This window comes from Gigantopelta aegis, chromosome 14 (assembly GCF_016097555.1).
Source record: "Gigantopelta aegis isolate Gae_Host chromosome 14, Gae_host_genome, whole genome shotgun sequence".
In the NCBI taxonomy this organism is placed as follows: Eukaryota; Metazoa; Mollusca; class Gastropoda; order Neomphalida; family Peltospiridae; genus Gigantopelta; species Gigantopelta aegis.
The window spans coordinates 12,413,587-12,430,752 of NC_054712.1; the positions used below are offsets into that span (position 1 = coordinate 12,413,587).

The window sequence follows — 17,166 nt, forward strand, 5'->3', positions numbered from 1 at the left end:
GAGTGATCGCTTGAGGTGCTTGCGTTGCTGGATCGAACCACTTCGGTGGGTCCATTCAGTTGATTTTTTTTTTCTTGTTCCAACCAGTGCACCACAACTGATCAAAGGCCTGTGGTATGTGCTTTCCTGTCTGTGGGAAGGTGCATATAAAAGATCGTTGCTGCATTAGGAAAAATGTAGCAGGTTTCTTCTGATGACTACAGTGGTGTCGTTAAAATAAACAAACTTCAACCAGTGTCCCACGTGTAATACATAAAAGACCTTGGTAGGTGCTGTCCTGTCCTGTCTGGGAAAGTACACATAAAAGATCTCATGCTACTTTATCATTAGAAGTAGAATTTGTGGCGGCAACAGGCTTTCCTGTCTTTCTCTATTGACCAAGGGTTGAAATAATCATATAGCCGTAGCTTAAAACGTTCTAGGGTGTCCTGTGAAATGTCAAAATAACTTATCCATAGAAAAATGTAGCGAGTTTTCTCTCTAAGACTATAATATGTAAAAATTACCAAATGTTTGACATCCGATAGCTGATGTTAAATAAATCAATGTTCTCTAGTGGTGTTAAACAAAAAAACAAAAACAAACTGTTTATGCATAGTTTAAAATGAACTAATTTGTCGTTAAACAAATATCCCTTTCCTTTCAGAAGGTAAATCAAGTGTTGACATCATGGCAAGGATTGCGAGACGGACCGAGAAGAAATCCGACGCCAAGGAAGTGCCTACTGGTTGGGACACACTACCCACGGAGAGGCAGAATGGTCGCGTGAGTGCGGTGGACACTGGGTGCGGGGATAAAGCGAGCAGCCACCACGAACCAGACACCAAGGAAGTGCCTGCTGGTCAGGACAAGCCCACGGAGAAGCCGAGAGGTCATGTGAGAGCGGTGGACAGGGTGAGTGACCACCACGAACTGGATACCAACGAAGTGCCAACTGGTCGAGACAGGCCCAGGGAGAGGTCAAGTGGTCGTGTGAGAGTGATGGACAGGGCGAGTGACCACCACGAACTGGACACCAACAAAGTGCCAGCTGGTCGAGACAGGCCCACGGAGAGGTCAAGTGGTCGTGTGAGAGCGATGGATCACCACGAACTGGACACCAACAAAGTGCCAGCTGGTCGAGACAGGCCCACGGAGAGGTCAAGTGGTCGTGTGAGAGCGATGGACAGGGCGAGTGACCACAACGAACGAGACACCAAGGAAGTGCTCACTGGTGCAGAGAGGTCAAGTGGTCGTGTGAGAGCGTTGGACAGGGCGAGTGACCACCACGAAGTGCCAGCTGGTCGAGATAGGCCCGTGGAGAGGCCGAGTGGTCATGCGAGAGCAGTGGACCGGGTGAGTGACCACCACGAACGAAACACCAAGGAAGTGCCTGCTGGTGCAGAGAGGCCGAGTGGTCGTGTGAGAGCGGTGGACAGGGCAAGTGGCCCCCACAAACCGGACACCAACGAAGTGCCAGCTGGTCGAGACAGGCCCTCGGAGAGGCCGAGTAGTGGTGTGAGAGCGGTGGACAGGGCGAGCAGCCACCACGAACCGGACGGCACAGAATACAGTGCGGCATCCAACTACCTGAGTACTGACAAGAAGTTGTCACGCGATCTCCTCGTTGGCACGTCCGACATCAAGATGGCAGAGTCCCGAGGATATGGAGTGATGACCACCGATGATGAGTGTTTGAATCCACCTGTGTCGCTGTTGACACAGAATGACAGAGATGTCGAGGGTGATGCGGCGTTGGTTAGTGCAACTGGGCCCGGGTCAAATCGGAACACGGTAACACACAGTGGAAATGAAATTATTTCCAGTAGAGTGGAGGAGGAGGTTGACAACGAAATTGTGTGTTTAAGAACATCGGAGACAGGTGATTTGACGGCATTCAGTACAACGTCATCAGGTCGACAGTACACCGACACCAGAGTTAGAATACGACCATCGGGTAATAGTAATCGGTTCAGTGCCACGTTTCCGACTGCTGACGCAGTGACTGGTTCTTTGAACGAGCCAGCGGGTGGGACGCAATGCTCTGGTCAGATTTTGGAGAGTGATAGAATTTCATCATCATCAACATCTGTTAGCAGTGGTGCAACCAACACATCGAATGCGCAGCAGCAGTCAAGTTCACAGTCTTCTATCAACCACAAATCGAACTTGTCAACAACAACTATTCCGTTGTCGTCGGGTGCAATGACTGTCGATGACCGGTCTGTCGCACAACCGGCGACCAGCCATGTGCCCAACCCAGACGAGTCGTCGTCATTTGAACCCTTACATGAGAGCCTTTTGTGTTCTGGCTGGAACCCAGAGCAGCCGAGCTGGGTAGCAGAGAACAACAAGCCACTCCAGCAGACGGCGCCTGCCTCTTACTTCAGTGCCAACCACGCTCCAGTCAGTAGCGAGAACAGCTGCAGCGGCCAGGATGTCACAGGTCACTCGTTCACGGATCTCCAGCAGGATGTGTCTCACTTCTCGCCCACGTGTCGAAGCACACCCTACCAGTCGCAGACTAGGAGCTCTGTGACATACGTAAGCCCAAATCACGCGAGGTCCGTCTTTTCCACGATGACTGCTGATGAGGTTACAGCAAATGCGGGTAAAAAATTTTTATTCTGTTGAAATTTATATGAAAAGAATATTAATTTATATTTTTGAAAATGCTTTAACCTTCTGACTACCGAGTCACGTGAGGTATGTCTTCTTCACAATTAGGTTACAACAAACACAGGGGTTATTTTTGGGTTTTTTTTATTCTGTTGAAATTTATATGAAAAGGAATCTTAACCTTTAGACTACTGGATTAATTTTTAACAAAAACCACGTTGAGTGGGTACAAATTTAAATTTTTAGTCACATATATTCACTTAAATGTTTTATAAATACATGTTTTATAAATATATTTTCGTGGGTTGTTTGTAATTTTTATTATTTTTAGATTAAAATTAGGCAAAAAATCGAAAAAATTGCGTTTACTTACGGCATTTGTGGCCAGCTGTCCAGTATTGATGTCCGTTATTCCCGATAACAGTGGTTTTCTGACCAGAATTTTTTTTAAAACCAAAACTACGATTCATATTGCAATATTTGGTGATTTTCTTTGTTGGTAAAATGATCAAATTCATTATCAAATTAGCTGTCACAATCAGCTATCGATCCCTGAAAATGACTGCGACGTGCCGCCATTGTTGTCAAGCGAAATCACTTTTTGAACTAAAAATTTCAAGGTATTTTCAGTTGAAAAAATCAAAACAAAAGCCACCATTTTGAAAAAAAAGCAGTTTTCTTTTATTATATTTGCGTTTCCGGTGAGTGTCGTGTGCAAAACGGCGGGAAATATGAATTGGGGAATGCACTGTATACAGTATACAGTATGTCGACTGACGTGACGTCGGGTGAGATATCTCGCCTGCAGTACTCAGAAGGTTAAAGGATGGTTGACCTAATTAATGACCCAACAAAGTACTGGCAATATATACATTTGATTTGTACCTAAAAGTACTTTATTGAATCCCATCTTATTATTGATAATCCAGGGTAGCTCTGGCACAAACCACAAAATTGGCATTTTTTTTTTTATTGATATTTTGTAATATTGTTATTTTAAAAAATCCAGGGCTAGCTCATTTTTGCACTCGCCGAATTTTTCGCCAATTGCCCGAATTTTACGTCAAAGTCCATAATTCAGAGAACGCTATTTGGAGAGCTGTCCTCATTTTGGTCACGTAAGGGAAAATAAAAATTGAAAAAGCTCGTGCAACGAATGACTGTCCTCAGGGATGTAGGGAAAATAAAATAAAAACCACAATGAAAATAAGTTATTAAAAATTATAAAAACATGTACTGAATGATAATAAGCTTATACATTAATTTATTATAGGAACAGAAGTATGTTAAACGTCGACAATCTCGACTAGTTGGGCTTTTGCATCTGTAGGTAAATTTATCGTTAGTCATACGTGAAAAAATCAAAAATCTGGATCACAAACACTTCAAATTTCCACTATGTCAAATTCATTATTATATACAAAATATGCTATAACAGCTGACTTGGTATAGGAATTGTTACATTTTAAAAGAATACTCTGAAACGGTGTTTATATATGATGTGACTATGTATATGACGGCCGTGTATATAGCCTCTGCTAACAAGGGCTGGCTATATTCACAGCAAAAATGTATATAGGCGGTAAATAAGTATTTGATTGTTCCATATTACTGAACCATTTGCAACAGGAGGAAATAAGTACTGTACAAACAGTGCGTTTTCTGAACAAGGGAGGGGGCGGATTGTATATGAATCTAGCGGACCCTTTTGTGTACGTTTTCCCTAGACATATGAATAGCGTAGTATTGCTCCTACAGTACTAAAAAAAATATAATAATAAGAAATAAAATAATAAGAATAATAAAAATAAATAAATACAAATTACAAATGATCAGCTGCTGAGGTAGATTATCTGAAAGAGACTAACTATGGACAGTACACAAACTAACAACAGGGCTTGCACTTTATAATTTTTCACCAATTGCAATTTTGAGGCTGTTTACGTAAAAAAAAAAAAAAAAGTTAATTTTACCGCAAATAAATATTACTAAAAGGTTATTTTGCTGTATTTAGTTATATTTCAAATACACAAAATTGCAAGGGCAATAAAACTCAAAAGATATATTTTTAATACCAGTAACGCTGAGACCCCTCTCTAAATTTATGTAATGTTTCTGTAACAACCATACCCCCGCCCCCCACCCCCTCAACCATGACATGATTTTACCAACATTATAATACATGTAATAATAATAATACACAATTATTATTATTATTATTAGCCTACTACTACCTTTTTGGGGAGGTGGGGTTGACAACAAAAATGCAAGATTAACGTGCGCGTACACACACACACACACACAAATGGCAGGCTGAACTTGTCCTTACACGAAGAACTGGATTCAGCTGGGTTAAATAATAATTAAACCAACTTTTGACTGGCAAAACATGCGACAGTATACTGGGGTTTTTTTGACGCTATACTTTAAACCGAATGACCACTTTGCGAATCATTCAAAATAATTTGCAAACATTTAATGAAAAACAACTGGCTGTTCATAGGCCACATTGGTGACGCTGAAAAACATGTTATCTGTTTTTGAAAAAAAGCACTGTAGCATTGTAACCATCTAGACTCTCTCCCCTGATAAATTGCATGCACCTGATGATGATAATAATAATATATGGTGAGTTTATGTTCCGACTGTTTATTATTTTATTTCAGCGTATTCGCAGTTATTTTCATTATTTAATAATATATTTTTTTATTATGTGCCATGTATATAGCCGGCCTTCATTTGCCAAGTCACTATATACGACAGTCATGTATATAAAATTCAAAAATACATTATACGGTTGTCATATATATTGCCATATTTTTTATGACTTTTCATTAGTAGAGTTCCAAATTTTAAAAAGGAAGTGTGTCATGGAATTCCCTTGATCGTAGTTTAATTAAAATGTTTTGGATCATAAAATAACTAGGTTTGGTATTCCAAATGAATGTAATTTCCATTTATAATCCATATTTGAGAGAAATAAGGCCCACTAAATCCGTGATCGAGTGCCTTTAATTTATATTAGACTACTAGATTAATTTTTGACGAAAACCACGTTGAAGGGGTGCAAATTTACAACTTTTACTCACATATTTTCACTTACATCTTTATACAAAAATATTTTTATACGCCCGTCTAAGATGGGTTGTATTATGGTATGGCATTGTCCGTACAAACGTCTGTTAACTTTTTCTTGTCCGGACCATATCTTGCATACATACAGATGCATACAGGACCATCAAACCTCACATATAGGACCAACTTGGAATAGTGGTATGTCGCGTACTATTACTAGGCTACTGTGACATACTTTCCACAGTCTACTGCACATAACAGTAAATCCTTGTCCGGACCATATCTTGTATATAGGACCATCAAACCTCACATGTAGGACCAACTTGGTATGGCAGTATATGTTGTGTACTATTACTAGGTCACTGTGACCTACTTGTCATAGTCTGCTGCACATAACAGTAGTAAATCCTTGTCTGAACCATATCTTGCATACAGATGCATCATAATTTATTCAGAATTTCTTACTCACTTGTCCTGTCCATAACTTACCGGTATAATTACTCTTCCAGTATGCAATTCAGCACCGACAATACATATGTTAATTTCTTGGTGGTTCTGTATTGGTAACATTAGATCTGCTGCTAATACCAGAATACCCATGCTAAACAAAATTTCCCTTTCTAATAAAGAACAACAACTTCATTAATCAGACAGCACCTTCTCAAATGGATACAGTATCATCAGTAGTTAGTCCAAAACAAACTGTTCATCCATCCCATTGCAAACATTTCACATAATTAGAATGTCATCATACCCATAATATATTCATTAATATCTATAGTTTTTCATCAAACTAATGATGGGGGTATTATGTACCTCACTGGTACTCTTGTTTGTTAATAACTTCAGTTTGGTTTGACATAAGAAAAGTAAAACTGTTTTTGGTAATAACTGTACGTATTACCAAACAATCGGCTCAGAAATGAATAACTTGTAGTGAATTCCATAGTATGAAGAAAGGTTTTCTCAGTGGGACAGACTATAAATTGGTCAGTACCATGTTAAAAATGACTGGAACTGGAAATTATTTTTCTTGATATAAATGAATCACTGTATACAAATATTTACTGTGAGGGATTTTTTTTTTAGTTTTTTTAAGATATACTTATATATGCACAATGATATAAGTTTTAAATGTTGTATATAGAGAATACTCCCAGAGTGTCTTGTGATATCATAATTTATCAGCACGAGTTAATAAAAGTATGAAATCCAAGGCATGCTGAGGATTTTTATATTTTTATCAACGAGTGCTGATAAATTATGATATCACAAGACATGAGGGGGTATTCTTTTTATCATCCATTATCATTCTTTTCATTTGCGACAATTGTAAACAATGTTAGTAATGTGGATTGCATGTCACTATATTTGGCAGTAGTAGACTCGTTAACTAGCAGAACGACAGCGGCGTGACATCACTAATGATAGGTTTAGCGCTGAAATATACACAGTGACGTAACAATAGAAGCGATATCTCCTAGGAGAATATTGCAGGATATATCGCAAATTATAGTGTAAGCATTATCTCCTACAAAAGCCTTTAATGGATGATAAAAATATATACATGGACACATTGTTGGCTATTGAATTGTGTTGAATTGTGTACAGAACAGTTTTTTTTAAAAACAATAAAAGGAGAAAGTCTGTCAAAATCAAAAACTGAAAATCACTACCTCATTATTTATCTAAATGGACTTTCAGCCCGGCACAAATTGAAATTCTGCTTAACCTGAAAAGAGGTTTTGGTTTGTATAGCCTGTAGTTTTTTTTCCAATTTATAGAAATAATATTAATGTATTAAATGGAAATCACAATAAATGCAGCGTTAACACTTACATGTATGTTTGCAACCCATTCAAATATTAGTATAATTGCTGTCATAATTTTAAATATATATATTTTGCAATAAACACAGGTCACTTTTAACAAGATGTTAGCAGTAATAGTAGCAGACCTAGAATTGATTTTAATTATGTCATAATTTTTTTTTTTAAAGGACTGACATTTTCAACGAGAACAAAAATATGCAAATAGTAATTTAAAACTTAAAATCAAATATTATCTTTTGGTGTCCATATTTATCTGCATACCAAAAAGGTCAGTATTTAAAAAAAAATTTGTTTACTGTTTCTTTTATTTAACTTTTTTTAACATAAATTATTACAAAATAGAAATATCTTGACAATGTCTGATTTTATGTTTTGTTCTTTTTAGCCCTATTTCTGTTCTTTTTTTAATAAAAAATTTATACACATTGTTTTCACTAAAACCACCTAATTTAAAAGTATATAAAAATAATTGACGTTTCGTCAGTAAAATATACCCCAACATCTTCAGGAGAAGAAACAAAACAAAATGGTTGGCAATAAGCCAGTAAGGCATAAATTATTAAAACAATAGCTTGGAAGTTAAAAACAGTATTGGGAGGAAGTAAAAGCTGACCAATAAAAGTGATTGGTGCTGGGGTATAAAAAAGTATTTCTGAAACTATTACTACTTTACACAATCGAAACTTAAATTTTGTTGCATTTAATTATTTGCTTTTTAGGACAGCATTAATAAAAGTATTATTCCAATAACATTCCAGACAAACTATGATCCGATTTATTGAGGGGCATCGACGGCAAGAGGGGACGAAGGGCACAGCAATATCTAACACCATGCAAAAACTCGCTAATTCAGTCCAGTGGGCAAGAAAAATATTTTTCCTTTACTTGTTTTCCTTCCAGGAAACATATCGGTCTCTGCGACCCCGTTCAGGTCGTCCCTGCTGGTGGCCCCGACCCTGCTGATGTTCCCACATGCGTGCTGCGTGGGGACGTCGCTGAACACCACCTTCCCGCTGAGGAACCCGTCGCCACGCTGGCTCCAGTGCGACATTGTCATCACCTTGCTCGAGTTCAATGGCCGACCCCTCTCTCCAGACAACCTCTCACCCTTCGATGTCAAGAGGAAGGTAGTCGTGGAGCCCAGATCGGAGGAAAAGGTTCAGGTGAGAATAATTGTGTCGTTGTCGTTTTGAATAACGCAATGACGTCAAGAGGAAGGTAGTCGTGGAGCCCAGGTTGGAGGAAAGGGTTCAACGGAGAATAATTGTGTCATCATTGTCGTTTTGAATAACAGTAATAAAGAATTGGGCGATTCACGAAGAAAACTTCTCCCACGTGAAGCTGAACAACGTAAACAAAAAAGAGTTAAAGTTAGTTTGTTTTGTTTAACAACACCACTAGAGCACATTGATGTATTAATCATTGGCTATTGGATGTAAAATATTTGGCAATTTTATAGTTTTAGAAAGGAAACCCGTTTAATTTTTCCATTAGTAGCAAGGTATCTTTTATATCCACCATCCCACAGACAAGATAGCACATACCATGGCCTTTGATATACCAGTCGTGCCCTGGCTGGAACGAGAAATCGCCCTCAGTGGACCCACCGATGGGGATTGATCCAAACCGTCCCACTCTTCATAAAGAAAACTCTTCCCACATTCTGAAGCTGGACATTATAAGAAGTATGTAATGCAGAGCATTGAAAATTTGAATCGAACCCGTTTTATTTTTGTTTGATGCTGGAATTTTCATGTTGATGCTTCATTTAGGGGATAATATCACTGTGTTTCGTGGTTAACTATTAAGGATTTATCACAAAATTGGGATTTTGGGACAAGACGAAGTCGAGTTCCTAAATCCAAAATTTGTGTGATAAATCCTTATAGTAAACATCGAAACACTGATATTATCCCTATTCTAATACTAGTGCTGCAATGATAAACCGGTATACTGCGATAATTTATCAGCTCAATACGAACTGCGGTATTCTTTTGCGTATGGCAATTTTTACACGATATTTTTTCCTTGTATCATATTTGACTTGAAATAGGCAAACAAACAAACAAACAAAAACCCCATCATTTTATTAATTGGTGATGACAGGAAACAAAACCCCCATCATTTTATTAATTGGTGATGACAGGAAATGTAACAATCATGTCAAATGTAGTCGACTTACTTGTTGGCATACGAAGTGATGGGTCAGTTATACTTGGTTCTAACTTTTAAACAAAATGTGTTAAAAGTCCGATAAAAATAACAAGTTGACGATAATTACAAATAAATGTTTTGTTACTTGCACATTATTATGCATTGTTCATTTACGTTGGAATAAACCAACAAGTGAGAATCACACTTTGCTGTTTTTCCCTGAACTCGGAATACTTCGGCCGATCGTTCAGAACACCTCGGGCAAACCTCTGGTTCGGTTGATCTGCCGAAACATTGCGATGTACTTTCTGTGTCAAGCGAGCAGCAACGGAAGAAAGCCCGATAGTAAGGATTTCCGAATGTGACTATTTACACCGGTGTTCTAGTTGACTAGTATTGTGTTAAAAAATAAATATGACAAAGAAGAACATTATGCTACTAATAAATGTTGTGGTTTATATAATCATTTAGGTCTATGATGGAATCAATATTACAAATATTTCGATTTATTACATAATGAAAATATATCTGTGTTCTTATTGGTCAAAAACCAGTCACATGACCGTCCGTAAATAGTGATATTGCCCTCAAGACGGTCTCACCGGTCCATCAAAAGTGATATTGCCCTGACCAATGAAAATAAAGATGAGACAAAATTCTATCCAATAAATGAGTAGGTAATGTAATGCAACGTCAACTGCTAATCCTAATGTAAACAAGCACAAACTTGTAACTTGTCAGCAAAAAGATAACATACTTAGTCATACCGAGTTTAATTCCGCAAATATGACAAAAACAAGGTCAGTAATCGTCAAATTGTGTATGAAATATCTCGCAGATGGTACAACAAAATGCAGTTGGAATCGGCACTCTCAGGATTTTATGTTACAAATAAAAAAAGCATTTGAAGGTAATCGGTAACTGTTCAATATAAATGTATGTTCAGATTTATAACATTTTGTGTTTTATTTTGCTATTAATATGATTTTGGCACTCTTGCTGGTTATAATGTCTTGAATTAGATTTTTTGTCTTGGTAATGTTTCAACTGTTTATTTCCGCATTCCTCTGTGTGTCATACAACATCATAGGATTACGTGACGTCGCTAAATCCCATCAGTTTTAACGCAATGCGGGAAATTATAAGTGTTGGCATATTTCGATTCTAATAAACAAAGCAGGAATGTACGAGTCTTATGGATGACATTATGTAATAAAACAATTATTGACCACATTTCGGGCAATATCATGTTTCATGGACGCTTGTAGTAAGTAAATGTATGACATAGTTTTCTTTCATTCTCTCTACATGACGTCACTGACTTAGGAGTGAACCAAATGGCAAATTTATCAGCATTGTAGTCTTGTCTTTTGAGCATGATTTATTGTAATACAGGATACACTAAAAGAAATGTTTTCGTTGGCTGTTTATTTCTGTTGCAAGACATATGGCTATGATTGGACTTTACATTTGTGAGCGGTGTTTCAACCTCATATTGAATTATTTCAAGGAATTCACCTGGTTTAATTTTTTACAAAAACCACATTGATGGGGTTTACAAGTTTATAACTTGCAGAGTTCAACAAATCTGCTAGCCCGACGCCCATGACTAGTGGTTTTTAAGTTCGGGCTAGTGAGAAACGCAAAACCACGGGACATTGACAATGGATCACACTTGACAAAAGACCAAACGTACGACACGACAAAAAACTGAATGTTACAACATGATTTAAGTGTTTGTTTTATTTTACTATTATACTCGTAAATGTTAAATGTTACAAAATTTTTATAAAAATCCAGTTATAATTGATCAGGAATTTGGGCTACTGCTTTATCTTGGTGGGCTAGTGGTTTTCACAAACCCACTAGCCCTGTGGCTAGTGTCTTTTCAAAATATTTGTGATTAAATTACACTAATTTTCCCAATCTCCACAGACATTGGACCCTGGCAATGAATCATGGATAAATTGGAGAAACACTGCTATTCTTTGTTTTATAGGTGATGTTTCTCCCGTCATTGGAGAAACACTGCTATTCTTTGTATTACAGGTGATGTTTCTCCCATCGTTGAACAAACACTGCTATTCTTTGTGTTATAGGTGATGTTTCTTCCGTTGTTGAACAAACACTGCTATTCTTTGTTTTATAGGTGATGTTTCTCCCGTTGTTGAACAAACACTGCTATTCTTTGTTTTATAGGTGATGTTTCTTCCGTTGTTGAACAAACACTGCTATTCTTTGTGTTATAGGTGATGTTTCTCCCGTTGTTGAACAAACACTGCTATTCTTTGTGTTACATGTGATGTTTCTCCCGTTGTTGGACAAACACTGCTATTCTTTGTTTTATGGGTGATGTTTCTTCCGTTGTTGGACAAACACTGCTATTCTTTGTTTTATAGGTGATGTTTCTCCCGTTGTTGGACAAACAGTGCTATTCTTTGTTTTATAGGTGATGTTTCTCCCGTTGTTGGACAAACACTGCTATTCTTTGTTTTATAGGTGATGTTTCTCCCGTTGTTGGACAAACACTGCTATTCTTTGTTTTATAGGTGATGTTTCTTTTCTGGGGACAGGATTTAGTTCAGTGGGTTAAGTACTCGCTGAGGTGCTTGCGTGGCAGGATCGAACCACCTCGGTGAATCCGTTCAACTGATTGGTTTTTTTTCTTATTCCAACCAGTGCACCATAACTGGTCAAAGGCCGTGGTATGTGCTTTCCTGCCTGTGGGAAATAGCACATGAAAGATCCCTTGCTGCATTAGGAAAAATATAGCGTATTTCCTCTGATTACAACGTCAAAATTACCAAATGTTTGACATCCAATAGTGGACGATTAGTAAATCAATGTTTTCTAGTGGTGTCGTTATCCAAAACAACTGTTTTTTGCTACAGGTGATCTTTCTTCCGTCGTCGGAAGGTATGTACGTGGCAGACATTGCAATCTCAACCTCTTCGTTTCTGGGGGATGCCGGACCGTCGACGATGTACCTGCCAATCACACTGAGAATACAAGCCATTTCAGAACTCCCGAATATTCAGGTGAACATGAAATAAAAATACCCTTTATCAGGATGTCATTAGAGTAATGACCCTAGTTTCTAAAATACCTTTATCAGGATGTCATTAGAGTAATGACCCTAGTTTCTAAAATACCTTTATCAGGATGTTATTAGAGTGATGGACCCTAGTTTCTAAAATACCTTTATCAGGATGTCTTTAGAGTGATGGACCCTAGTTTCTAAAATACCTTTATCAGGATGTCATTAGAGTAATGACCCTAGTTTCTAAAATACCTTTATCAGGATGTCTTTAGAGTGATGGACCCTAGTTTCTAAAATACCTTTATCAGGATGTCATTAGAGTAATGACCCTAGTTTCTAAAATACCTTTGTCATGATGTCATTAGAGTGATGGACCCTAGTTTCTAAAATACCTTTGTCAGGATGTCAGGGTAATGACACTAGTTTCTAAAATACCTTTGTCAAAATGTTATTAGTGACAGACCCTAGTTTCTAAACACTACAGCATATTTTTCACTAAACCAATTTTAACTTAAATAACTTTTTAATAACTAAAATTATATATTGTGTACATGTTGTGGTTAAGAATATTGCTATCTGTATATTCATTCTGGTCATCCTTAGTAGTCCTTAGTTCTATTTTATTTCCTAAATTTTGGTGGGTTTGCATGTCAGAGTTTCTAGATTATTGTAAGCCCACTCCCATGGCTAGTGATATTCAATGTTGGGCTAGTAAATAACTACTACCGTCATGTCCGACGGCTAGTAAAAACACAAAGTTGTAAAATGCCACATTCATGTCTGTTTTGTAAATATGACTTTCCTGCCCCATCCACCTACCCAAATCAAAGGACTTTTAAGCTCTATCTCCCTCTTTGGGTGACATACCTGCATCTGATTGTATTTATTAAAGTAGGGCTAGTGAATTTATAATCATGGCTAGTAACTTTTTTAAATCACTGATCCCATGGCTAGTGAATTTTTATAAAATTCTAGAAGCCCTGCATGTATACAGTTACTGGAAGGTAAATCTACATGTTACCTTGGGCTACTACAAACATGCGAATGACTAGAAACTGAATACTGTAGATCCTGAAATTAACGCGTCCCTTAATTAATGAGAGTGACGGTGGGAAGACTAAAATGTGACATGAAATTAATGCGAGTGGGCTATCTTTGAAATATTACTTTCCTAACATATGGTTACGGTCCACACAGATACTGTGTTCTTTTCAGTTAAATCAGTTACAGGCGTCTCCATTGTGATCTACTCACTAACATGTCTGTTTAGTCCCTAGTGTTTCGATCAACTCAAAGCATATTTTTGCAGCAATCATTTACATAACGTGTATAGTTATTTAAATCTGACTAAACTTTAGGATACGTGTACAATTGCAACGGTATCTCCCTAAGATATGCCGAATCCCCCAAAAAGTATTTAATATATAATTTTCATTGTAAAAAAGACTTGTTGGTCTGAAAAATGTTACCATGGCGGTAGGTTCAGGATAGTCTCTCTAAGTGTTTTACTGAAAAACTGGACGTATATAATCGCAATCGTGTGTAAACGAGTTTGACTGCACGTGAAGTATTATTTGTGTAATTTCTTGCATCACTATTTCTTTCCTTCCTTTTTCTTTCTTCATATTTTGTATCTAATATAATTATATTTCGTTCCTTTGGTATTCCATGACTATATAAATGTAGTTCAAATATGCACTTACATAATACAGTCGCCCAGTGTACTGTAAGTATATAGAAGAGGGCCTCGTAAGTTGTCAAACTTGTGCCCGATTCTTTTGTTCTTTGTACAATGAAATATGTTTTCAGTCAGTTGCAATAATGTTTGAGAGGGTGGGATGTAGGCCACTGGTAAAGCACTCGCTTGACGTGCGATCAGTCTAGGATCAATCATCGTCTATGGGCCCATTGGGCTATTTCTTGTTCCACCCAGTGCACCACAACTGGTATCAAAGGCCGTGGCATGTGCTACCCTGTCTGTGGGATGATGCATATAAAAGATCCCTTACTGCTAATCGAAAAGAGTAGCCCATGAAGTGGTGTCGTTAAAGAAGACAAACTTTGATATCTGAGAATAATCCAGGCAAATGCAGTGTCGGTACGGTTAGGATATTGGACAGGATACTGTAAATATTCTATGTATTGCGTCATGAAAGTACTTCAAGTGGTCAACACTGGCCAAAATTGTGTGTATAAAGTAATGTGATGTCGACTGACGAAAGACACAAGCATGTTGTGTTAGCCGAGAGCTGCTCATAGCATGTGGTGCTTTAATTTATAGGGAAGCTGATATTTGCTGTTAAATGAGCACATATCACCATTTTGCGCTCTGAATTTAATAACTCATTGCCACGAGTAACCTCTTCATGTGAGAAATCAGTAGATTGACTAAACAATTGTTACGAACAGTTGATAAGTAATTAAAGCAATGTTGTTGATAATACCAATATCTTTGTCTTATTTCTTTACAAAAATAATCATACTTCATATAGTACTGCGCCTGGTAGTCCTTCACAGTTTTGGCAGTCCTTTTTTGCTGGCCAGTTCTCTGTCTAGTCAGTGCACCACGACCGCTATATCAAACACCGTGGTATGTACTATCCTGTCTGGGATGGTGCATATAAAAGATCCATTGCTACTAATGGGAAAAATATAGCAGGTTTCTTCTCTAAGGCTATATGTCAGAATTACCAAATGTTTGACATTCAGTAGCTGATGATTAATAAATCAATGTGCTCTAGTGGTGTTGTTAAACAAAACAAAAACACTACAGCGAGTAACATCTTCAAGTGAGAAATTGGTAGATAGTGTTTCTGCCAGAAATAAATTTTTGGGTATGGCGCTGTGGAATGCAGAAAGAAAATGGGTTACGTTTAGGGTTAGGGTTCAGAAAAACATACAGTAATTATCATTAATTTTGTCAAAATGTTAACTTTAAAAAATAAAATCTGCAAAAAACATTTTGGTATGGTGCCATACCTGTTTTACTCTCTGGCAGAAACCCTAGTAGATTGACAATTATCAACTTAACATTTGTTGTTACGAATGGTTGATAATTAATTACTACATATTTCTTTACAAATAAAATCTTAATTCATCATAGAAAAAATACTGCACAGTTTTGGCAATTCTTTGATGTGATGTGTTTATTTTGCAGCTGATTACAAGGGAGGATAAAGGTATCGAGTTTGGCGAAATCACTTGGGGAAGACGCCTCGAGTCTGAGTTTGGTGTCGTTAATATCAGCAAAGCTCGAGTGCCACTGCGATTGGTCATTTCATCGGTGAGTCTTGACAGCAATTCCACATGGTATATTCAATTTGTGACTGAGATAGTCGGTTGATTTTGTTTTGGGTTTCACTGAATTAATTTTGAAAATTTGCTTGTGTTAATTTTGTAGAGAAACGAAGAAAGAAGAACAGAACTAAAATAATTGATATCTTATCATGTGACTACAAGTCTTCCTACCTCTCTTCAAAGCAACAGCACTGGGAGGTGTTTGCATTTAGAAAATTAGCAGTTGGTGGGTGGTGGGGTCGTAATGAGATGCTAGAAGCAAAAAAAAACATTACTAGTCCCCATGAAACATTACTAATACCCACTCTCACCCCACTAGTATTGTTTTTTTGTTTTTTTTATCCTACTCCTCCCTTTCATTTTTCTCCCATCTGACATCTGCTATCTTTCAACTGGTTTTGCTGTCCAACCTTAGTTTTAATTTTCACGTGTTCAAATTAGGATCTGTCACTGTAAGGCTTATGTTTTAGTACAGCAAATAGGTTTTAAATTAGTCGTTGACGTAATTTTTTCCTCTTTTTATCTTTCTTTCAACCATTTACTGATCTGTATTTATAACCATATGCTAAGCTACCAAATAACCATATGGTTAGATATGTGTTGAGGTGTCGTTAAAATTTTCTTGAGTGAGCTGGAATGAATTAATGAATGAGTTTAACGACACCCCAGCACAAAAATACATATCAGCTATTGGGTGTCACAAAAGGTACCGTATTTGACCGGAAATAAGCCCAGGGAGCCAAGACAACTCATTGTGAGCTTAGCATGGGGTGGGCTTATTCCCAGACAAGGGGCCAGTTTTGTTGAAAACAAAAATGATGATAATTAAAATACATAATAATAATAAAATGAACTAGGAAGAAAACAAAAAACATTCAGTAGCATATCTATTAAAGGGACACACCCTAGTTACAGCTATATGTTAACCATTACGGCGTTGTTTTTCGCTATTAAACCCCATTTTTCACAAATAAAATTGCACTTTACTTACATTTTATTATTTAGAATACACATTTCCATTCACCTGAAGTGCTTTTTGGTAATCCTGATGTTTGTAAAACCACGAAATGCATTTTTTGCATTTTTTCACAAGACGTGTTGTCGAGAGAAAACCGTTAAGCGAGGTCCAATCTATTTTTAGAGGGGATATTTCCATTTCATTGTCACAGA

At 37.4% G+C, this 17,166-nt stretch overlaps 1 protein-coding gene across 3 annotated transcripts in view; it reads left to right on the plus strand.

Moving 5' to 3' along the window:
- LOC121388118 (centrosomal protein of 192 kDa-like) overlaps positions 1-17,166 on the plus strand; it is a 119,930-nt gene that overhangs the window by 45,083 nt on the left and 57,681 nt on the right. For 2 of the 3 annotated variants that reach the window (XM_041519343.1, XM_041519340.1), the window contains exons 17-20: positions 647-2,590; positions 8,406-8,668; positions 12,551-12,697; positions 15,857-15,982. In XM_041519343.1, the coding sequence (XP_041375277.1) occupies positions 647-2,590; positions 8,406-8,668; positions 12,551-12,697; positions 15,857-15,982 (2,480 nt within the window). The remainder of the gene's footprint in view (positions 1-646; positions 2,591-8,405; positions 8,669-12,550; positions 12,698-15,856; positions 15,983-17,166) is intronic. The other variant, XM_041519342.1, reaches the window with a different exon arrangement.